At 40.3% G+C, this 24,677-nt stretch overlaps 1 protein-coding gene across 1 annotated transcript in view; it reads right to left on the bottom strand.

The window, feature by feature from the left end:
• Positions 1-16,555, bottom strand: part of XKR6 (XK related 6) — a 231,811-nt gene extending 215,256 nt beyond the window's left edge. The window contains exon 1 of the mRNA XM_053911924.1: positions 15,145-16,555. Coding sequence (XP_053767899.1) covers positions 15,145-15,887 — 743 coding nt within the window. The 5' untranslated portion in view covers positions 15,888-16,555. The remainder of the gene's footprint in view (positions 1-15,144) is intronic.
• Between the last annotated feature and the right edge of the window lie 8,122 nt (positions 16,556-24,677).

The following is a 24,677-nucleotide window of genomic DNA, read 5'->3' as shown; positions in this document are numbered from 1 at the left end:
TGCATCCATCCATGGACACTGGGGTTACTCCCCCCTTTGGCTCTCATGAATAATGCTGCTATGAATGCAGGTGTGCAGATATCTCTAAGTCCCTGGGTTCAGTTCTTTTGGATACCTACCCAGAAATGGACTGGATGGATCATATATAATTCTATATGTAATTTTTTGAGAAACCACCATACTGTTTTCCATAATGGTTACGCTATTTCATACTCCCAAGAACAGTGCACAAGGGTCCCAGTTTCTCCATATTCTCACCAATACCTGTTATTTTCTAGTTTTTTGATAGTAGCCATCCTAACAGGTATGAGGTGTTACTTGTCCAATTTTAAAAATTATTATTCGAGGTTATATCCATGTCAATCAAGAGTAACTATTATTTGAAGTTAAGCAATTCATTTTCTACTTGGTCTTGAGAAAATGTTCTAAGGTCTGTGCTGATTGTTATTACTATAATGCCACTAATTTAAGATTTCTGGAGAGTCCACCCAAGTAAGTTTTATGAATTGAAACCGGAAAGGCTTCCGAGTGAGGCTGTAAACACAGTGTAAGCATTATAACACCCACAGGAGCACTGTGTTCTGGAATCCAAGGACGGAACAGTGTCTATTTTGATCAAGCTCACAGAGTCACCCAGTGGCTCTACACAACAGTGGGGAGTCGGGCCTGTCTGCAGTCTGGGCAATATCCTCCAGCTACAAGAGATGGAATACGGGGGTGGGGTAAACTGAGCCAGCACAATATAATATAAGTGAACACCTTAGAAGTATTAAAATTATATCAATAACATCAAACAGATTTTAGAAATTTATCTCCAATAGTATGCATTTAACCTATAATACCATGTAGCTTCCATTAAAAGTTTTAGTGTATAGCTTTTATACTAACTATAATTTTCAGTTTTCTCTCTCACGTACAATAATCTGAGAAGATATTAATTACCTGTTATCCATACAAGTCACAGATTTTGGTTTGCAAGAAAAAAATCAAGGATCCTTATCTAGACCCCTAGTACAGTTTCAACTAGTTGTTTGATTACGTAGAGGAACTTTATTAAAGTCTCTAAGTAAATACACATATTTATTATTTTAAAGTTTTAGTAATCTAATTTTTAAAAGCCAATTAAGGATATCAGAAAATGTAACCTAAATAATATTTGTAATTAAGTATCTTGAAACAATTAAGTTAAATGTTAAACCTTCCAAACCTTCCAGAGTAGTATGTCTTATTTTTAGTATTTTACAGATTTCTCTAAAAACTTATAAAACATTCTCTACAAACTTGTAAAAAATGGTTTTATGAAAACATTTTGGTTTCAGTTTAACATTAAACCATATTTAGATACTTTAAGGACTTTATAAGGAATTTTTACATTATTTAAATCCATGTGGTTATTAACCCACAAACCAAACAGAATTCATTAAGTTTTAGTAGTATAAAGTTTTAGCATAAACTTCCAAAGTTAGGTATGAAGTCTGCACAGTTTTGAGGCTCTATGTTTGGTGGCCTGTACAGTTAGCAGATGCAAAAGAGGAGTGACTTCTGAGAGCGGGAGCAGTGCTGGACAAGGTCCCCACCACGGTCAGGACGTGGCTCCATTCCAGTTCTGTCAGCTGCGGTCCCCTATTCCAAACTGCCCTAAACCCGATGAACTACTTTTCAAAACTTGGAACACTGAGGAGGCTCAGGCACAAGAGCCATAATACCTCTGATCTAATCTATGAATGCCATTTTACCTCGGTGCAATTTCATCTGAAGAAAAATTAGCTTAAACTTTAGTATTATTTCATTATATTTTAATTTAGTATGGATCACACTTAAAACAATTAAACTTAATTATATGTTTAAAAGCTAATTTAAATATTTGTTTTACCTGGCCAACTAAAATAGAGGTTGGCCTATTTCTGTATGACCCTCAGGCTAAGAATGGTTTTTATATTTTTAAAGGACACAATAAGACAGAGGCTTGACATGGCTCCCATACTGTAAAATACTGAATTAAACCGTAAATCAAAGTTCTAAAGAGAAATGGTCTCTTTTACACTTTAATCAATAATAATTACATTCTACTCACGCGCACACACACACACACAAACACTCTCCCCCCCCCCCCATCTGAAGGGGATCTTGTCTCAGCACAGGACCCCACAAAACTGTTGCCTTGGCGGAACTACGTCTCTCAGCCTCCCTCCATTGAGTATGGTCACAGAGCTACTTCTCCACCATGGAAGGTCAGCACAAGCGATGCGGGCCGCCTCGAGTTAGGGCTTTTGAGAAGCAGCGGTGCTTTCTCTACATCGTCTTCCCTCTCACTGGCTGAATGCTGAGTGAGGGTGCCAAGTCCCTCAAGGATGTCGAAGCCATCATCAGCCAGGACCAGCTCAGTAGATGAGGCATTTCTATCGTGTTAAGTCACATAAATTGTTATTACAGTTGAGAAAACAAACTGTAATACACATTAACATGCATGTGATATATTTGCTGCCTTTCATATTGAACTAACTCCTCCTTAATTCAGAAGTTCTCCCAAGCTTCCTTGAAAAAAAAGGAAAAAAACCTAGGAAAACAGATTGTTTATACTGCTGTAAGCTGTCTGTTTATTCTACCCATCAGTCTTTTCCTTGACAACTGGCTACTGTTGCACTCTTTCCTGTTTACTGTATGCTCAGATGAATTTTAATTTAAAGTCACACTATACTCAGATTTCAAATGAACCAAAATTGGACTATGTAGTTCAAGTGCTGATGTGGCATTGAGACATTATCATATTCCACCCAATGACTGTGTTACAGAAGCAGAAATTTAAAAGTGGACTAAAATAGCCCCTCTTTACTTCTTTATTGTAAATAAGGGCCAACAAAGCATGAGAAGAGCAATAAATTTCACTTAACCTTGAAATGCTGTAGTACCTCCAAAACTGGAACTTCCCAAAACAATAAGACCTTGACATTTTCAAGGGCTGCATCTTGATACCATCGGAGATTCAAAAATATGTCAGTTATGCCACAACTCATGCTTCTGTAACATGGGTTCCTTCACAGGACTTGCAAAAAGCAAAGGACAACAGCGTACTGCGGACAGGCTGTTGGTTCAAGAGTCTTCCCAGCATGTGGATGTGTGAAACTACCAAGGGCAAGATTTTCACAAATAATGAGAAAGATTAGGAGGGGGAGTGATGAAGACTTTAAAAACGAAACAGTGAGAATCTTCCCAAAGCACCCCCTCCTCTGGTACAAGTAGTGACAGGTGGTGTTGTGGCTTCGACATCCATCATGTTTCTCACTGCCGAGTGATGCTGCGGGCATGCGTGAAGGCCACTCCCTGGATCAGAGCATTAGTTGTGGGGGAAACGGCCTCCTGCTGAAGTTAATACCTACAAGAACCAACATATCAAAGAAGAAAAAACAATGTCCCAAGATAAAATAAGGCCCGACATCATCTAGGTATGATACTGAGTGCAGGTCACCCATCTTTCTATTTGGATCGTCATTGTGTTCGTTAGCGCTCTGGTTACAAAATTATACATAGTTTTAAGTAGTCCTACCTTATTCCTATATTTTCCACAGCACTATTACTTATAGCGTGATTTTTCATAATGAGAGGTCTTCAGGAATAGATATATCATCACGGCAGATATGAGCATACGTGAATTGTGAGGGTGAAATGCAAATGCCAGGCAAATAGGCACGACGATTCCAACCTCATTGGGCTCCATTCATCATCTCATTTAATCCTAGATTACAACACCCTGAAAACTACCTAAAAACTTTGTGGTACCTATCAAATAGAGGAAGCCTCAAATACAGTCCAAAAATGCTAAAAACACATTCTAATTCTCTGCTTTTCCAAATTTGCAATGTAATTACTTTTAACTTCGGCTTCATTTTGATAACTTTTGTTTAATCTGCAGATCTTTACGTTCTTCTCTTTTCTTCCAGTCCAAAGGCATACCATCATCCATTAGGTCTAAGCAAAACCATCTAAGATTAAATTTTGAATATATAAATTCTTTATTGGAAGGCATAACCTTTCCCTTCAGAGTCAACTTTGATGCAAAGTGCCTTACAGAAGGCAAAACAGCAGCATCCTAAATATACAGGGCTATTTCTAACTACTATTAATTGACAGCTCCAAAGCTGCATTCCGCTCCCGAATCACAGAGGGTCCAACCTGTTCTGTACTATGCTTGTCCCTATGCCTTGTGTCCCATCTCTGCCAGCCACTGCCTCTCTCCTAGGACTTCTGACCCTAAGCTTCCCCCAGGAGCGGGGTTTTATCACCACTGCCAGAGTGTATTCCTAGATGGAGCTCAAAGGGATGCTATTTCGGTGTGTGTAGATTTTAGGTGTCCTTACCTGCATGAAGTAGTACAGCAAGACACTGTAAGACCTCCTCCCATCCCCTCCCCCAGTTAGTGAACCCCATGAATTTATTAACCAAAATGTAGGTAAGTCATTTTTCTTCTCTGCTCCCTTCATTTCTGTCTTTAATGATACCCATTTTAATACCTATTAGGTCACTTCTCCCCTGTCATTTGCCAATTTCTTTTTAGGAATTATATCCTTGGCACCGATTTCAACAAATATAACATTTCTGAAAATCTGAGACATGAAATTCACTCTCAACTGAATATCACTTTCCCCAACACAGTAAAATACCTCTAACCTGGCACTTCTAAAACACCAACAGTGATCACTCATGTTAATAATGACCTTGAAGTACTTCAAACTTCCAAAGAAGCTTCTGAGTCAAAAGAATATTCAGTTATATTCCCCAGAGTTTTAATGGTAAATGTCTTTACAGTGTTCTAAATCTTAAGTATAGTATATGACAACTCACATGCCACAGTCTATGGTAAGCCTGACTACTATTTGACAAATACTTCTGCTAACCCATTCCAGCTAAGAGTAAGTAAGGTCTGATCACAGACTGTCTAAATACTGGTGTTCCAATAAAATCATCATCAGAGCTTCCTTTATACATTCCACCCCTCTACATCTGACATGCCTAGTGCTTAAGCTTAAAAAATATTCCCAATGGCTCTAACACAAACTCCTCCTTCCTAAGGACTACCACTGTGAGCAGTGGTAGTAATGGCAGCCGATACAACTATGGTTCTCATCTGTCTGTACACTGCTTGGGAAACTTACTGAAAACACAAGCTTTTAAAATACGTATAGTAGGTTCTAAGGCCCATCCTAGACATACTGGATCACAATCTCTTATGATGGAACCCAAACAGCTGACTCCCCAACTAATTCCAAATGCTTTATACCCTTAAGGAGAGAGCTGCTGCTGCTCTTGGTGTTTCCAACAGGTCAACAAAGAACCCACCAACATGTGGGTACAGCACTTAGGTGGGACCTGCAGGAATAAAGAGTGGCCAAGCAGGTATTGTCGACCCTACATATTCCTTTCTGTATTGTGGGAATCACAGAACTGGAAGGTGAAAGAGATGAGGGTAAAGTATTGAAAACAATTTCCTAAGGATACAGACACCTAATGGTACTACTCAGCTGTCTGACTCACATCAGCAGTTATAATCAACTAGAAGAGTCATAAGCCTATTCGGTGGAGTTTAATACATTAGGCTAAAAACCGCAGGACTCAAAGAACTTCAACTTGTTCATCAAGATGCCCCAGTGAGTCAAGAATATCATTCCTCCACTTTCAATAAGCCAGAGCAGCAAAGTTCCAAAGGAAAGCTCAGTAATTAGTGAGAACAGCCTCCTGGTGTAGACAAACTTCACATATTTTGCCATCAGTTAAATCTGGCTTCAAAACCTTCCTCCACCAGTTACCAGTGACTTCGGATTACTTACCCTCTCTAAACCCCTTCTTTCATCTGTGAAATGGGCATGAAAAGCAGGAACATTTAAATGAGACAATATTTATGTAAAAACAGAATTTTCAGTATAGTTTCCTTTCCTCCTTAGAGATTTGCACCTGTCTCTTCCACTCCCCTAACCTGCTGTCTGCCCTCACTTCAGTGTATCACTATCACATAGGCATAAACTTTAGCACCGTTCCTCCAAAACTAACGGGAAGTTTAAACTCTCCCCTGGCAACCCACTGAAAACACGCTAGTGCCTGGAGTCATACAGTAACTTCTTCAGGACAGAATGTTTTTTCTCTCAAGTCCTGATTCCGGTACAGAAAATGGCTTTCAAACTTTGGAGAAGGTAAGAATTACTGCAGAACTTATTTAAAATACAATTTCATCTCCCACCAACAATGTCATAATTGATTCAAGCAAGGATTCTCAATGGCCACTAAAACCATTAGGTAAAGGTGGTTAGGAGACAGGACGGCGACACCTGTCGAAGTATTACCCCATGAGCTACTTACTGATTGCAAGTAGGAAAGCGTACCTTCATACGGAGAAACATGGCCGTTGGAGCCTTAACTGAAAGATTTAGCATCACTAACAGTAGGGTGAGTCAGGCATCACGTGCCTACTGGCATGATGTAAATATGAAATATAAAGCGGTGCTCTGACTGAAATGTGTAGCCTGGACATAGGACGGCCCTGGGTGCAACTCACACAGTTTACCTAGAATACAGAGGCAGATGACACATACAGAAAACAATCAGGCAATCCAAAATGTGGAACACACTGAACAAAAGACTGGCTGAGAATCTGCAAAGGTCCATGTCGTGAGGGAAAATACGTAGAATTGTTCTAGAGTTAAAGAAACATACAGGCAATGCATGACTTTTGATTAAATCTCTTTTTGCAGGTGAGAAAAACTTAAAAGGCATCGTTGAGGACAACTGGGCAAATTGGAATGTGAAGAAACTATTAGAAGATTTTAGAGAAGTATGGAATGATTATGGGATTACTGTTAATTTTCATAGATGGGGTAATGATATTATAGCTATGTAGAATTACTCTAATTATGTACTGTTTGAAGTAAGCAGATACAAAACCTCATAAAACGTTAAACACACAGACACTGATAAAACTATGCTAATTACTGAATGCAGTTGTTCAATATACTGCTCTTCCTACTTCTCTGGGTGACTGAAAGTTTCCATAATAGAAACTGAGCAAAAATATATACTCCCTGGCCCCAAGCCCCAGGACTCTGATTCTTTAAGCCTGTAGGAGACCCATAAACCCACATTCCAACAAGCCCCTGGCCGGTTAGAACGCGGGAGCTTCTCGGACCACGGTGAGAAAGGCGGACAGAGAAAGTGCAGTGCGTCCGCTGTCTGCCAGGGCCTGGGCTCTTAAGTCCCCACCAGTGCCATTTCCTTGGCAGGCTTCCCAAGCCGTGGATTTAGTGTCTTCTCACCTTTGCCATCTGTCTTCATGCTCCCAGTATATTTAAGATGGAACAACAAGGGGGCATAACGGTAAAAAAGGAAGTTTCTATTTCATGTACGATGACTGTTTGACAGCAGGTGGCTAGGGTTATCAATAATTATCAACTCTGCCTCCCTTCCAAGCGTACTCTGAAAAAACCCTTGTGTTTACCTTTCTGTGACGTAAATACTCAAATCTCTTCCCAGAAATGTGTGATGAACATACAATCCAAGCTCTAGAAACCACAACCAACGTAAAACAGAAATAGCTTCCTCAAATTAAAAAAATAAAGTCAGAAATGTTGCACTCAAAATAAGTTATTTTAAAAATCCGTCACTTGAGACTTCAGGATAAAAGTGATACACAGGGTGGGTCAAAAGTAGGTTTACAGTTGTATCCACTTTCGAATATAATAATGAATAAATAAATACAAGAATAAACACTTTTGAGTATTCACAAATGTAAATCTACTTGCGTAAGTTTATACTTTATTATTTCTTAATTACTGTATTTGAGAATGGATACAACTGTAAACCTACTTTTGCCACACCCTATACAAGAAGAAAACTTTTGCTTCGCAATATGCAAAATACCTTAGCACACTGCGCTTTGTTTTAAGGTATATTAAAGTAATGTGATATACCATGATCTACCCACATTATACACACAGAAAGCAAAAAACTAAGGTTACATTTTACACAGAAATGTACTAATGTCACTGTAACAATAGTCACTGAATCCTCCAAGCAAACCCCATCTTTCCCAAAAATCAAACTTTGATCAAAGAAGTACCTATAACCTTAAGCTAAGAAAAACAAAAAACAAAATTCAGATAGTATTATTTCCCTAAAACAGCTCACAACTGACAATAAAGCTATTTTTTTTTTCAAAAAAATTAACTAACTTTTCAAAGTTGGAGAATACATAGCAAATAATAACTTGCAGTAGGTGATTTTTTTTACAATTTTTTTTTTCTTCACCTGAGGATTATTGCTTTTAGAGGGGAAGGGAGGAAGAAAGAAAGGGAGAGAAACATCAATATGTGAGAGAAACACTGAACAGTTGCCTCTTGCACACACCTTAGCTGGGACCAAACCCACAACCTAGGCATGTGCCCTGACCAGGAATCCAACCCACAATCTTTCGGTTTGTGGGATGATGCTCAACCAACTGAGCCACATTGGCCAGGGCTGTGGTAGGTGATTTTGAAGTTCTTCCCCAATAAATAAATAAATCTCAAGAAACAATTCAGAAAAACCTCCAAAATATATAACTTAAAGATATATGCATTGCTTTAGCTTAATCTAATAGTAAAAAATTAAAACAGAAAACTACAAAAAATGAGCAATTTTAAATGCTTTAATTTTACCTGAAATTGCAAATTCACAAAATAAACTAACAAAAGCAGCATAGCAAGTTTCTCAAGTCTAATCTACTATAAATTTTAACAGTGAGAGAGATATATAAAATACCTCCAAAGGTAGCAAAGTAACTAAAAATAATGAAAATTTGATTAATAACAAGTCAAATAATACATAATAGGACTTCAAAGCAGTTCCTGGGAAGACTATACATTTTTAAGTATTTTAGTTGTTCAAATCAGAGTTTAAAATTCCTTCTTTAAAACTTCAGAGCACTAATACCAATACCATACTTTTCAAAACTGAAGGGACCGTAAAGATCAGTCAGTCTAACTCCTCATTTGATAAATATGAGGAAACTAAGACCGGAGATTTTGTTTTTTGTAACTTATATAATGATAAATCTGATTTCTCAACTCCAATGTTCCCTTTATACCATGAAACGTCCTGTGGTTTTTTTGTCTTTTCTAATATCTCCAATAGTGATGGACAACAGTAGAATGTCTTCAGGTAACAGTCAGAAGTTACTGAACTTGGCCCTGGCCAGGCAGCTCAGTGAGTTGGAACACTGTCCCCACACACCAAAAGGCTGGATCCCCAGTCAGGACGCATACAGGAGGCAACCGATGGATGTTTCTCTCTCTCCCTTCCACTCCCTCAAAAATCAATAAACATATCCTTGAGTGAGGATTTTAAAAAATAAAATTAAAATTAAAGTCACTGAACTTTTTAAATAAGGCTATATTTTCATGATTTAAAAAAAAAAGTAACTCTTTTAGAGCCAAATAAGAAATCCAGAATTTCTGAATAGAAGACACCAAGTAAACAGAACATTCTGGAAGTAAACTAAAGTTTTAGCCACAAAACTGTTCACAGACAGTAAAGCATATATATTTAAAAGCAAACCAGCCTATAGTGAAAATAGCAACATTTAAAACATGGTTTATTTCTTTTTTCATCCCACGGAATCTATTTCTAATAGTCCAGAATTCATCTAATACATAAGCCTAACTAACTGACATTATGGGTAAAGTCTGAAGAATAAAGCAAATGATGTTAACAAACAGAAATGAACTGCTTGTGATTTCTGACATGCGCCTGTCAGATTTCTGGACTACTAGACTTCCGTAATACTAATTTTGAGGTTTTGTTTCTCGATCATTCTGGCAATAACTATCCTTCATCACTAGTTGCACTTTTACTCAAAGTATGCCATTTTTCACTACCTTCCCTTAAAAATTCACCATAAATATCAAGTTTTTACTGTTTCTATTCACTCTAAACTAATCAGTCTTCAGAGATGTTCTCTTATAGTCACTGTCCTTTAGGAAGGGGCTCCTTGTGTAAATTTAACTCACAGCTAAGCGTGTTTTTCGGTAACTTTCCAGGTGGGGAGCGGGATAATCTAGATGAGACTTTACATTGTTAAGTCTGTCCCTTTCTTCCCTGATGATATCAAAGGCCCTCCCCCACAGCAAGATCATAAAATTATTATCCTACACTTTCTTCTAGAGTTTTTACAGTTTAGTATCTGATTGCATCTTCCATTCTTTTAGAATTTTTGTTTATGTTGAGATCAACTTTTCACCCCAACTGCCTCAATATCATCACTTGTTAAATAATCTTTTTTCCATTCCCTGATTAGAAATGCCACCATTATTGTCTAAATTCCCACAAGCCTGTCAACTTTACTACATTTTTTTCTGCTTCACTCCCTATTTGGCTTAATTCCTCTGTCAGTGGTACATTGTTCAAATTACTAACACTTTATAGCACATCCACTTTTTGATGAGGTAAGTCTCAACACTTCTCCAAATTCTTTATTACTGAAACACATTTACTTTTCTCAGATCAATGTTTCTCAAGTTTCCCCTCAAAAAATCCCACTGAGTTTCTTTTGAACCAGAATTCCATTAAATTTATGGATACACTGAAAAACAATGATATTTTCCCAGTATTGAGATTCCCACCCAGTAATAGGCAGACATGTAAAGCCCCCTTTAGACACACACACAGACACACAAATACATCTATATAATCTTTTAATGTGACTGTAACTAGTACCCTGGCCCCACATCAATGAATTCCTTAAATCACAGTCTTAGAGCTACAGGGACATTACAGATCACTTAATCCAACACCTCTCGCAATCCTAGTTATGTTTACCTCCAACCTACTTAAGAGAATCATTTCAAAATTAAAATTAACATACCTTTTACATTCAACATAATCATAAAAGGACTATCTGAATTACATAAAAGGCAGAGAAATGTGGGCTACATTTGCTGAAAACTGCTTTGAATTTAGGAATCCTTTTAGAATAAGATGCATAGTTGGGCTCAAAAGAAAAAAAAAAAAAACACTGAGTACCTTAAGTGTATACACTTAAAAGGTGTATACACCTCAAGTGTTTCAGACACTCTTGTTTCCAAGGTAGTTATTTTGTTACAGTGTTGTCCAAGAACCAAACTTCACAGTACCAAATCATTCCATTCCCAACTGTTCCATCGTATTTATTAAGAACACAAACCCAATAACAATCTCCAAATGAAAGAAGCCTGAAACCCAATTCTAAATGTGTTTCTCAAACCCGGCTGCCTATCTGACCACTTGTGGAGCTTCTAAAAATAAGACTGCTTTAGGTGCCACCTTGGGATTCTTCCTCCGTAGGGCCAGCTAGAGCAGTTCTTTCTTTCTTTCCATTTTTTTTTAAAGCTGTAGTAGGTTTTATTCTCAGCCTGAGTTAAGAAGCACTATTCTCAAACATTTAACAAGAACAAAGCTCCATAATATACCAAGTATCCCTACATGGGGAATGGGGGTGGAAGTAATTAAAAAAGAATCTTTACCTCTTCACCAGCCCAGCTACATTTGCTGCTTATTATATGGAGAGGTATGTTTCTATATTACACCAAAGTCTTGAAACAAACAAACAAACAAAAACGCTGAATCAAAACTTTACACTAGTCACAGACTGATGATGCCATTATAATACTTGAAACACCTTTTTCTTTTTTCTCCCTTGAAGGCTACCCTCTACCCCATCTCCTCTCACAAGGAAAAGGAAAGCTGATGTTCACTTTAAAAACTGCAAGTGCCATTAAGATTCTTAAGTAAATTCCTTTTATCTTGTAAAATCAAAGGGTGAAAGCACACTAATAAAAATATATAAATAAAAAGGGAGATTAATGATTTGGCTGTGACATCATGACATTAGATGAGATTTCAAAGAACTGCCAACACACACACTCAAGGACCCTCTAAAGGCAGCACAAAAGCAAAGAAAGGCCAATATGCTAAAGGAAAAACTTACGTACAACAGTGCAGTATGCAAACTAAATCAAAATGTTCCTGAGAGCCAACCCTCCAAGAAAATGTTCTCACTTTCTAATAACAATACATTGTACTGCACTGAAGCACATAACGCTACACAGGAAGTTACATGATAAGTAATTAGGATAAAGGATGCACTAAACAGACCTAATCACAGTAGTGCTGTGCAAAAGGAGGTCCATGAAACCAAATCATCCTATGGACTACTCTTCCATGCTCCAATTTTGGCCCGGCCAAAAATACTTTCTTACATTCTGTAAAGTCATTTGGTGAAAGAGATGTCCAGTATTTTCCATCTGGAAAGGAGAGGCAACATCAATAGAAGTTTACCACCTTATTGTAAAAGGAAAGAAAATTTTCTTAAATAAGCACTGTGCTTTGTCCAAGGGAGAGCAAATAATCTGACATTTAAAAAACAAAAGCACGTGAAGGGACAGGCATTCATGATTTAATGGGATCAGTTTTGACGACATACAACTTCACCAACATCATTTCTTAGAAACGTGGCCCAAATCAATGATTTAACTCCTAGACCTTAACCTTTATATCACATGACCACATGAAACAGCAAAATTCAAGTAACAAATACCAATAAGAGTACAATTGTAACTCCAAAAGATCTGCATTCAAAAATGAGACGATGTATGTTTATACACACTAACAAGCAGTTTACCAAGGGTTTAAAACAAGAAAAGACCAAAAACCTTTCTCCAAAGCGTTTACATATGAACGATTTGCATGCAAGCCACATGCCTATCAGGTATTAAAGAGCAGACCTTATTTCTAGAGTACTTCAAGCAAAGTCAGCTCACTGGAAAAAGTTCAAATAAAAAAATAAAGTCTTTCCTCAGTAAGTCTTTCTTTTGAAGTACTGCAACATTGGAATAAATAACCTTGCTGAATTAGTATGTCTTTTAGTACACTGTACTTTTAAAACAATGGAATACTTAGACATATATTCTAATCTTGAAAAAAAGACTAAAACAATTCAGACATACTAAAATCACAGGCATTTTATACATATACCACTGTAGACCTTGAAAGCTCAATGAAGGTCTGGAAAAATAATGCACTACCCTCCTTTAAATGACTATAAAGGCTAACTTTACACTTAAAACGTACCTGTCAATTTGTTCCAAAATCTGGACTCTTCTACTTTGCCCAAATACAATTAATATTTAGGTCAACTGATGGAAAATTATTCTGCCTAAAAATTTTGTGATACAGAACTCCAATTCCACTCTGTACCAAAAGCCTACTACTAATAAATAGCTAGGATGGATTACATTGGAAACAATTCTCTCAGGAATTTTAACCTGACACCAAGCTTTTGACTGCCCACTTGCAGGAGTCTAAGACATGGAGAGAGATAAGTGACTTGGACTTGTTCGGTAGAAGCCTGGTTATTAAATGCATGCTATTAAATTTTACTAGTATGTCAAAATCTTTCTCTTCTCCATAGTTTTTGCCCCTTTCCCCCTTTATTCCTTTACACCTCATCAACCTGCAAGACATCAAAAAAGGTATCCTCAATATCAAACACACTACCTTTGATTCAGTATAGATTTGGGTGTTAAGAGGTGGTTTAGGTTTAAACTTCAAATTCAAAACGTATTTCAAAATTTTACTTGACCCCCAAGCTATGCTCAAAATAGCTACCATCATTTTTTTCTATTTAATTTCCCCCTCTTCTTATAAACTTATAAGCGGAACACAAATTAACTGCAGACAAATACAGTGAGAAGAAAGCTTTCTTGGTTTAACCCAGGAACACCAGTAACAACCCTGGATGGACCAGAAAAACCAAGAAGCTCACATACCCCCTATCCGGAATTTGCAACACAAAGTTCTTACATTCACTTTCAAGATTTCAGTAACTCAATCCCATGCCTTCTGAAGCGTTTTTATTTAAAATTCTGAATAGAGATCTGCACAAACAATTCGAAAGACAAACTTTATCTCAGTTTACTGAAACACTGAGCACCTAAAATCTCCTACTAGGTAGAGTCAGGGCAGTCTAGGCAGAGTGTCTTCTCACAGAAGCAAGGTACCTGAAGAGCTCTGTGTAATTCATCCCCAGTAATGAATTTTTTCTCTTGCAAATGCTCTTACCTACAACTCAGTTCCCAGAATACTCTTAAACTGATTTAAGTCTGGGAGCACAGATTTACCAAGGTTTTAATAGATCATTTAAGGCTGGTGGCAAAAAGAACATCTGCAAGAGGTGTTTGAGAGACTCGCCTGGCACAGGGGAAATTACAGAAGGGGAGGGGGCCCCAGGTCCCTTAGGGCTTGTGTAACTGAAAATCACCTACACAATGGCCTGGCTACGAAAACCAAGGTTCCATCAAAATAGGTGTTTAGGTGGCTAACTGATTCTGTAGAGGTGAGAATTAAAAACAAACACACGCATCACATACTACACAATTTTACCTGTCACTAAGAAAAGGGAACGTCTAATCCAGCAAAAAAAAAAGTCATTTTTCCTTCAAGGAGGGCAGCAGTTTGGAGTCATTTGCACGGGATGAGATTGCAGGAAGGGGGGAGAAGGAAGGGGGCGTGGAATAAAGGAGTGCTAAATAAAGAGGCGGCAAGGGGGTTTGCACCGGGTCCCACACAGGCCACTGCGGAGAGAAGACGGGGGAAGAGGGAAGGATATCTCACCGGGGGACAAAACCGAGTGCAAACCGGCTGGAAGAAGGAAGGTTCCACCCCCCACCCCACCCCCCGCCGCCCCAGGAGAAGACCTGGAGTGCAGATAAGAAGCTCTATGGGGCTGGTTATCCCGGCATACCCAGGACAGCGGGAGGACAGAGGTCTACGGAGATCGAGAGAAGGGGAAGGATGAGGCAGGGTCTCCGAGAAGTGCGCACCAAGGATGAGGACAAACAGCGGGACGTGGGCCTCCCTGGGCCAAAAGGCGTGGCCACGGTTCCAGATTTTTAAAAAATGGTTTTTGAGACGCCAGGGGAAGTGCGCGGCAAACCCCTCCTTCAAGACCCCGGGCCGGGCCCGTCTGAGGAGCCCACCTGCGAGGCACCTCCAGGGCGGAGCACGCCCCGTAGGGCCCCGGCCTCGCCCGCCCGGCCCTCCGCAGGGCTACCGGCCGGGCCCCCGCCCCCACCCCCGCAGTGCTCTTACCTCCACACCTGCCCCATCTGCAGCAGGTGGATGACTGTCTGCCAGATCCACACGGAGAGGCGGCACAGGCGCTGCGCCCCCGGAGTGGCCGAGCCCACAGCACCCGGGCGGCCGTAGCCGGCCCCCATCATGGGGGGGCCTCGGCTGGTGAGCCCCTCCACGGCGCCCAGCCCGCCGCCCGTGTAGTCTTGCACGAACCAGCGGAAGCTCAGGCTCTGCACCAGCAGCGACGGCACCAGCACGAAGAAGAGGGTCAGCCCGAAGTAGCCGTAGTCCCCCTTGCGGTAGTAGTCGAGGGCCAGCCACAGGTCGGTGCCCACGTCCCCGAAGAAGACCAGCAGCGCCAGCACGATCCACAGGCAGTCGAGCCACGGCCGCTCCACCTGCGGCGGCTGCGGCCGCGCGGCCGAGGGCGTCGGGGGGTGGCGGTCGGCGCCGGCGGCCGCGGATGGTTGCAGCGGCTGGTCCCCCCCGTCGGCGGCGGCGGCGCTGCGGCGCGGCTTCCTGCCCAGAAGGGAGCGCAGGCAGGCGGAGCGGCAGCCCCAGTAGCACGAGGAGGTGTTGCAGCAGTGGCAGATGTGCAGCGAGCTGCTTTCGCCGGGCTCGCTGCCGTCTCCGCCGCCGCCGCAGCCGCCTCCCCCGGGCTCCCCGTCCTCCTCGCCGCCGCTGCCCACCGCCTCGTCCAGGTTGTGCAGCTGGGCGAAGCCCACCCCCACGCCACCGCCATCGGATTTCGCCGCCATCTTGACTCTCTTCCCAGCTCCGGAGGTTGGGGGGGGAGGGACGGGTGGGGGGGAAAGAAGGCAGGGAACGGGGAGGGGGGAAACGAATGGAGAGGAAGGGGGGCGGGGAGGAAGCGGGGGAGCAAACGAACGAGGGGGGAGTGGGCCAGGGAACCCCCTCCGCTTCCGGGTAGTTGGCGTCACTTCCGGGCGAGCCCCCCAATCGCACGGCGCCCGCAGCTCCCCAGCCCTACCCTCCCGGCCAAGATGGCCGCCCTCCTATGCCTCAGCTGCTGGGCGGGGGGCCGGGGGGTTCTCCCCGCCAGGGCTCCCCTTCCCCTCTTCCGTTGACCCCGAAACCCATCAGGTTGACCCCTCGGCGTCTCTGAATCCTGCTGGGCCGAGTGAGGCGGTCCAAAGTGATCCCTGGAGGGGGCAGTGCCAGACGTTTTGGGGTCCCCTTCCTCAGCGTCGCAGCTCACAGCTTTCCTCCAGGAAAAACGCCCCCTAAAACCCTCCCCGCTGCTGGCGGAGGGGCGGGACCTCTGAGGGAAGGGGCGGAGCTAGTGCAAAGCAGGTGATTACGTGTCACTTCCGGGAGATAGGATGACCTCATTGTGTAGTTAGACACCCCCCCTTCAAAATGGCTGTCTCACCTCTTTGGCTGTTTGTTTTTTTTCTTCCAGAAATACTTGTATTCTTTTCTTGTCTTGAGGGTCTTTAGAAATTACCTGGGTCAGTTTAGATTCCCACACACAACTTACTGATTCTCACTTCTATTTAAATCCCTCCCTCCTCTTTTACCTCTGTTGACCCCCTGATCTTCCTGTCACTAACAACTTTACCATCTTTTACAATAAAGTTTCCACAATTCCCTTAAGAAAACTCCAGGCAAAACCCAGCAAAAAATCAGCCTGATTGCATCTTGAATGTCGGAGCAAAGATTGAATTCGCATATTGTGACCTTGAATATATCATCTTCACCATTGAAATGTACTTCTGTCAACTTTCTTCTAAGGGTGCGATTTTCAAATTCTGCGACCTTAACTTGGGAAATTCAGAACCAGCCAGAGGTTGAGCTGTATCAACTACTTTTAAGGCTATTTGAATGTGTGAAGATCGCCTTTTAGAACTTTTTGGTGCTAAGGCTCTGTCAGTAAACATGGCTTTAAATGAGTGAAAATGTTATCAATGTGCTATATTAACATAGGTGCGGGGCACACTACTAAGTCTTAATTAACAAATTACAAATGTGAAGCAGCACTGAATGGATTTGAATTACAATGATCTTCCAGTGAAAGGATGTTTGAAGCCATGCAGAGCAAGCTACATGGCCACAGTTGTTACTACTGATCAGGTGAAAGGAATATTTTGAGGTTAAAAGTAGGAAAAAAATCTCAAACACTGCATTTTTCTCATTGACCTCCCTAGATGTTTGTACTCATTTTTCTGATTCTGTCTACTTTCTCCTTCAGTAAAACCTAATAATGCTAATAACTTCTTTGGAACGACGAGGACAAATTAGGTAACATTTGTATGGATGGCATTGAGGTTCTGTAGCAAAAAGGTGCCTTTGAAATTTTCAATAATGTTATTTTCACATGTGACATTTAACACTATAGCATTTAATCACGTTTTGAGGGTGGTGGGGAAAGATGACGATTCCATATTTAAGAACACAATGTATTTGATGAGTATTTATCATGAGTATTTATGCCAAAATAAAACCTGTAAAGACTTTACAGGAAGTATCCGTAGAGAATTTTTTTACAGTCATTTCATTTGAGGGTGGGGGGGAATAACGCCAAAATCTACTTTTAAGAAACAAGTCATATAGCAGTATCTTTTTATTTGATGTTATCATTTAAACCTCTTGTTACTGTGGTGGTAAAACTTATAGCCAGCAGGTAAGGATTATTTTTCCATATAGATGGGATTCTGTTTCTTCCTTTGCTGAATTTGAATTAATAATACCTGAGAAAGATGGCATAAATGTATGGTAAGACTGACCAGGTTTGGATCCTAGTTCCACTAAAATAATGTGAATGATGTGAGCAAGACAGTTAACTTCTTTAAACTTCAATATCCTACGTTATGTAGGAAATAATAATACACGGTTTTGGGGCAAATTAAAGGTGGTAATCCATTCAAAGCTCTCAACATAATAGTTGGTAGAGAGTAAGAACTAAATAAATGGTAACTCCATTATTATTCATAACACCACTATTTTTGTTGCTATTATGGTTGCATAGCACCAGCATATAGTTACTTAAACTCCATCATTCACATTTGGTATCTCTAACAATGAAAGCATTTTTCAGTATGTCTAGGAAATAGGTGCAATTAATTTGTGTTTTAAAACATATTTACTCTATTTAAGCCTGTGAGGCTATGAAATGATATACAAAAGCCAGCAGCAGTGGCATGTTTATGATTCCTACTTCTCTGTGCCCTAAAGAATATATATAATCTACTAGTGAAATAGGCTAATTAAATCACACTCACTGTGTAAGGCTGACAGATGTGATAGAGTCATAAGGGTTTTCACAATTGAAGTTTCAAGTAGACTTAGAGGATTCACAGACTGTCAAGTGATTTCAACTTTACATTTGTTGTTCACCAATTTTATCATTCTGCAGTATTTGGGAGTGATACACTGTAGAATCCAGGAGGCTAAAACTAAAGGAGGGTAAAACTTTTCCCTCCTTTACCCCAGGAGGGTAAAACTAAAATCTCTTACAGTGATTTATAAAGCTCTAAGGAGACTCACTGAAAGTTTAACATAAACTTGGACTGTGTTTTGAATAGTACTTTTTTTTTTTGCCTAGAGTTTTGGGACAACTAGGGTTCCAAGTACATTCACTACTTAGCACAGGGCTGAACATATGATGAACACTCAATAAATATTGGTTAAGTGAATTAATCAAATTAATTTTCCAGATAACTGAAATTTACCCTTTCAAGCATCCCCACCAAATTGTACTTTACATTTTGTGATGTAAATCTTTATAAAATTCATTGATGTATGAGGTTTCTCCAGAAGGCATCCAGCCTGTACTATGAAAAATAGAAACATTTATTGAAGAAGATACAAGATATAAGAAACATTGTGCATAAAACAATGACACCTCAATCCCCTTCAAAGTAGGCACCTCGGGACCCCACACAATTCTCCCAATTGCCATCAGCTGGCACATCATGTTTTCCTGAATCTCACCAATTGTCTGAAATCCCTTCCCTTTCAAAGGCAATTCTAGTTTTGGGAAAAGTCACAAGTTGCAGGGTGCCAAATCTGGGCTGTAGGGGGGCTGAGTCACCTGGGTGATTTGACATTTCACCAAAAATCTCTTCATGCGACATGATGCATGAGCAGGTGCATTGTCATGGTGAAGCTGCCAATCACCAGCTGCCCATAGCTGCAGCCTTCTGAATCATCTGAATGGTTTCCATGGAGGAATGTACAAGCTTAAGGCAAAATTTGATGCAGATTCATTGCTCTACTCAGTCATTTTGACTGTGATGGCCACACAGTACACATGCTCACTCAATAGTGTCTACCATCTCTGCTGACTAGTACAGTGAAGTCATTGTTCACACATGTGCATTCCAGTCCACTCACCTTGGCTGCCAAGTTACACTGATGTTGCACAAACCATTCTCATTATAATATTATATTTAAAATGTAACAATATTACATTAACAATGGCTGGACTTTTTCCAGACAGACCTCAGTATTACAGAGATACCACTATTCTTTAGTAAACAAGGGGTGCGGTGTCAGGGAATTATTTTTTTTTAAATGTGTTGTCCAGAGATCTGCTTTCTCAACAGCATACCAGTTAATTCTTTCCTGACGACTTGACGTTAAGGTGGTCTCATGCTAAGAGGCTCTGACCATCTATGGGCATACTAAAGAGCCACCCCGGGCCTACTAGACACTTTCATTGTTTCTGAATAACTTTTTTTTAAATCTCTGCTTGTCAGAGTTCAGTCAGATAACAACTTTGGCCCCTGTTACTTCCACTCAGATATAGGCTGGGAAACCAAACTACAAAACATGTTGAAATTACATGTAAAATAGAAAGTAGATTTTTAGAGCCTCTTTTATGAGTAAAATAAGACAGATTTAATATATGGAAATTGTGGCATACATCTTGGCTGTTAGAGAAACCTTTGGGGTTTTTCTTCCCAATTCTCTTTTCAGAAAGGCAAAGAGGGGAAAGTTAGTGTTCAATGCTATTATGTATTGGACACTGTCTCAAATATCAATCCATATAATCTTACAAGAGTCCAAAAGTCTTGGAGATTAGTATACCCACAATAATGGTCTAGAAAGTAGCCTTGAGTCTACCAAATGACTTAGCCAGTCACACCCCTAGGAGGTAGAGTGACCATGGATTAGAATCCAAGCAGGTTCAATTCCAAAGCCTGAACTATTGCCCTAGGCTAGGCAGTTATTGGCCCCTGGAAATGAAGTCAGTGTTGCTGCATTAGTTACTGGAGGGACCTGTTATGATGCTGACACACATCTAGGAGACAGAAAACTTGAACTCCAACATGGAGATTTGCCCCAGCAAAAGCATTACAATGGGGCTTCCTCATACATTCTTCACAAGATTTTCCTAATTGGAGCCTGAGTAAAACCTCAAAACCAGCAAGTAGGTGCCATACTTATCAATTTTAGTCCTTGTATCTTACTGTCTTCTATAGAAATAAGACTTCTCTGAGCACTGTAGAGTAAGCTCATAGAACACATTATCCCTTGAAGCTCCATTTCTATATTCAATATTAAGAATTGCAGTTTCAGCCTACATTCCTGCTGGTGTTACAAATTGACACAATTTCTATTGAAGGTAATTTTGAACTATCTGTCAAAATTAAAAATGCAGTCACCCCCAGAGAGCAGTCCCTCTTATGTGAGTTTATAAATATGCGCATGTCAAAAGGTACATGTGGTCAAGGTTATTTATGCAACATTGTTTATAATAAAAAAGGAGAAAACGAAGGAGAAAAAAAAAACAAGTGTCAATCTAAAGGGAAACTCTGACAGAATACCATGCAGTGACAGTGGAAAGTTACAGTTTTTAATGATACAGAAAGAGTTGCAGGATACTTTCTTATACAAAAAAAAAAGCACACAAGGTGTAAAAGAATAGAGCATTTTGTGTAAGAAAGCAGGAGGGATAAGGTTATCTATTCCTATTTGTTTGTATTTGCATAAACAATTCAGGAAAGATACCCAAGAAACAAAGTGATTACCTATAGGGTGGTGGTAATTTGGGGGAGACATGGTGTGAACAGGAGCAGGGATGGGAGAAAGACAACAAATGTTTGGAGGTTTGGAGGGAGGAATGTGCACACACGATGGGGTACAAGGATAGGCACGTCTGTATTTCTCTCTGGACAGTCACACCACTAGGGAGTATTGGGAAAGGTTATTTCTCTCTCTCTCTCTCTCTCCTTCTCTCTCTCTCTCTCTCACTCTCACTTTGTCTTACTCTCACTCTCTTTCCCTCTCTCTCTCTTTGAAGAACTCTACATCCGTGAATTAACTTAAACCCTTCTTAAACTTCCTTGCATTTTTATCCACTATATTGTTTAAGTAAGGATAATGAGCTCCATGAGTTAACTCTCTAAAGAGTGGAGTACAGTAAATTCATCAAACATAGACATAAGTTATGTGAAATCAGCTATTCATGCTCAACCGAAAGAACGTGAAGAGCAAGCAATAACAAATCAAATCACACAGGCCGTTTCAGAGAGGGAGCATATGCACCTCTTTTTTAATAAAAGTTTTTTTCTGTTTTTTTCTTAATCACAGTAGGTTAAGCTCTGTGTTTAAATTGCCGATCTGCCATTAACTCACTTTAGGATTTTGAGTCAGGTACTTTCTTATTGAACCCTCAGTTCTTCAACCACAAAAATCAGGAGAGTACGATTTGTCTCAGTGTGATTTATGTGGTTTATTGAAATAGCATGTATAAAAAGTGCCTGCCACTGAATAAGTGGTTGATGATGGCCCTTCCCTGCCTCAAGTTGCCAGGTCTTTATGAAGGTCTTCCCCATCCCCAAGCCCCTGGTCCATTAATTTATACTACATTTTCCCCCTGGGTTTCCAGCATTGTGTGGCTAACTAGCTGTGTAGGCTTTAGGAACTCTGCCTTTTGAACTACAAATTGTGTGATGGAACAAGCGGTCGCACAACCTTGAGTCCGAATTCCCTTCTCAGCCCCTTACTATGCCACCTGGGAAAGCTACTTCAGCTCTCAGATGGGTCTTCCTGAAGTGTAAAGTAGTGAGCATGCTGTCCCCCACACCAGCTTATTGTGGTATCAGTGCCCGGTATACAGTGCATGCTAATGAAATATTAGTCCTCTCTCCCTAGTCACCCCCTATACCAATTTTCTATGGCTGCTATAACAAATCGCCACAAACTCTGTGACTTAAAACAACACAAATTTATTATCTTACAGCTCTGGAGGTCAAAAGTCTAAAGTGGACCTCAGTGGGTGTCAAGGTGTTGGCAGGGCCATGTCCCTTCTGGAGGCTCCAGGGGAGACTGCCTTCTCTTTTCTAGATCTGAGGTTGCCCGCATCTTCAAAGCCAGCAGTTGCTTTACCTCTGCTTCGGTCACCACATCCCTTCCTGTAACTCTGACGCTCCTTCTCCCTGTGCCCTTATAAAAACCTACCCAGATAATGTAGGATAGTCTCCCCATCTCAAAATATGTGTTTTGAATGCACCTGCAATTGCTTTTGCCATGTAAGGTAATGTATCCACAGATTCAAAGGATTAGGATGTGGTCATATTTGGGGGCTGGTGTTCTGCCTACCACTCCCTATAACTTCTTCTTGATGTACAAACCTGAGCTTATCATCCTTGGCCTTCAAATTGACTGTCTGATTTTCTTACCACTGTCATACCAGCTTCACTTTGTCATCCCAGACCTCTAATCCATGACTCACAAACTCCAAGACCAGCAAGGCCATAGTGAATTTAAAGAGCATTTTGTGTACAACTCCTGTGTTACAGACAAGAAGGGGAAGCTGAGCATAAAGGCATTTATTTAATGTCACACTGGTGCACATTAACTCAAGGATTAGAGCTTAAATTTCCTGCTGTCTAGGCCAGGACTTTTAATACTACATAATGTGAATTATGCTGATTCACATACCTTATAAAGTTGCATAAGTCATTCACTTCCAGCTTTTGATAACTCCTCATTTCTATTTCTTAAAGACAGGAACACTGAGCTTAAAGAGTAAAAGGCAAAAAGTAGGTTTGATTTCCAGTGACACTATTTACTAGTTCTATGACTTTATACAAATCTGAATTGAATCTCAGGTCTTGGGTAAAAGAGGAATATTAATATCTTCCCTACCTCTCCTCAGGGCTTGTTGTGAGAACCTGTAGGTTTATTGAGTGCTTTATAATTCATAAAGAGATATAAAAATATATATATAAGAAAAATTTTTTGTTTTAAATTTATTGATTCTGAGAGACAGAGAAAGAGGGGGAGGGAGAGGGAGAGAGAGATTTGTTGGATTTGTTGCTCCACTTATTTACACATTCATTGGTTGATTCTTTTATGTGTCCTGACAGGGGATCAAACCTGCAAACTTGGTGTATCAAGACAATGTTCTAACCAACTGAGCTATCTGGCCAGGGCTAAGAAACTGTTTTTAACCCAGTGAAGCCTCCTACCTAATCTCCCTGATTTTATTTTCCATTTAGTCTGCTTACCATCATCAGACTAATAAACCTAATGTAGCCCTGGCTGGTGTGGCTCAGTGGATTGAGTGCTGGCCTGCGAACCAAAAGGTCACTGGTTTGATACCCTGTTAGGGCACATGCCTGGGTTGCAGACCAGGTCCTTAAGTGGGGGCGTGTGAGAGGCAACTGATTGATGTTTTTCTCACACATCAATGTTTCTCTCCCTCTCTTTCTCACTTCCTTCCCCTCTCTCTGAAAATAAATAAATAAATAAATAAATAATAGTAACCCTAAAATACTGTATATTAATGTGAGAACATGTAACAGCTCACTGTAGCAGCTCACGGTTGCCTAGTATACAAAATCCAAACTACACCTCTTACTTCAGATCTTCTATTATCTTGTTCCAAACCTACATGGCCAAAATTAATTTTCACTGTTGGCCAGGACGCACACCCTTATCAGGAAAATGTCCTCATTGTCCACACATGTCCCTCTCATTCCTGCACTGGAGTTTCTGATCTTGCTTTTTATTCATTCACAAAGTCTTTTTGCCTCTTTGTCTATTAATCAATTCAAACATTCAAATCAATAAACTTTTAATGAAGGCCTACAATGAAGAAGGTGTCATGGCAGCAATAGCTCAAAATCAGTTTCATCTTTCAATACCTGTTTCAAATCCCACCTTCTTCAACAAAAATGTCCTTAATAACTTCAACACAGAATGATACCATCTTCTGAAATCCTTTAGTATTTACAATCTCTACCACACACTTTAATTTATATGCAGTCTTGCATTCTCTTAATTTTTGTGATGATTTTTTTAAAAAATTCAAGCCATGAGGAACCATCATTTTATCCTTCATTTAAAAAAATAAGAATTGGATATTTATTCAAACAATATCTATTGAGCATTATTATGTATTGAGCACATTACCCAAGGAATCCAGTAGTGAGCAAAGCAAAGTCTCTTGAACTCCAAGAGAAGGGGGTGGGTATAACATACAGAGGGAGCCACTTGAAAGAGGAGTGGGGCCCTGGCTGGTGTGGCTCAGTGGATTGAGCACTGGCCTGTGAACAATGGGTCACCGGTCCAAT

The sequence above is a fragment of the Desmodus rotundus genome, chromosome 9 (assembly GCF_022682495.2).
Source record: "Desmodus rotundus isolate HL8 chromosome 9, HLdesRot8A.1, whole genome shotgun sequence".
NCBI lineage: Eukaryota > Metazoa > Chordata > Mammalia > Chiroptera > Phyllostomidae > Desmodus > Desmodus rotundus.
The sequence above is the reverse complement of the archived record's forward strand: the minus strand, read 5'-3'. Positions and strand labels throughout refer to the sequence as shown.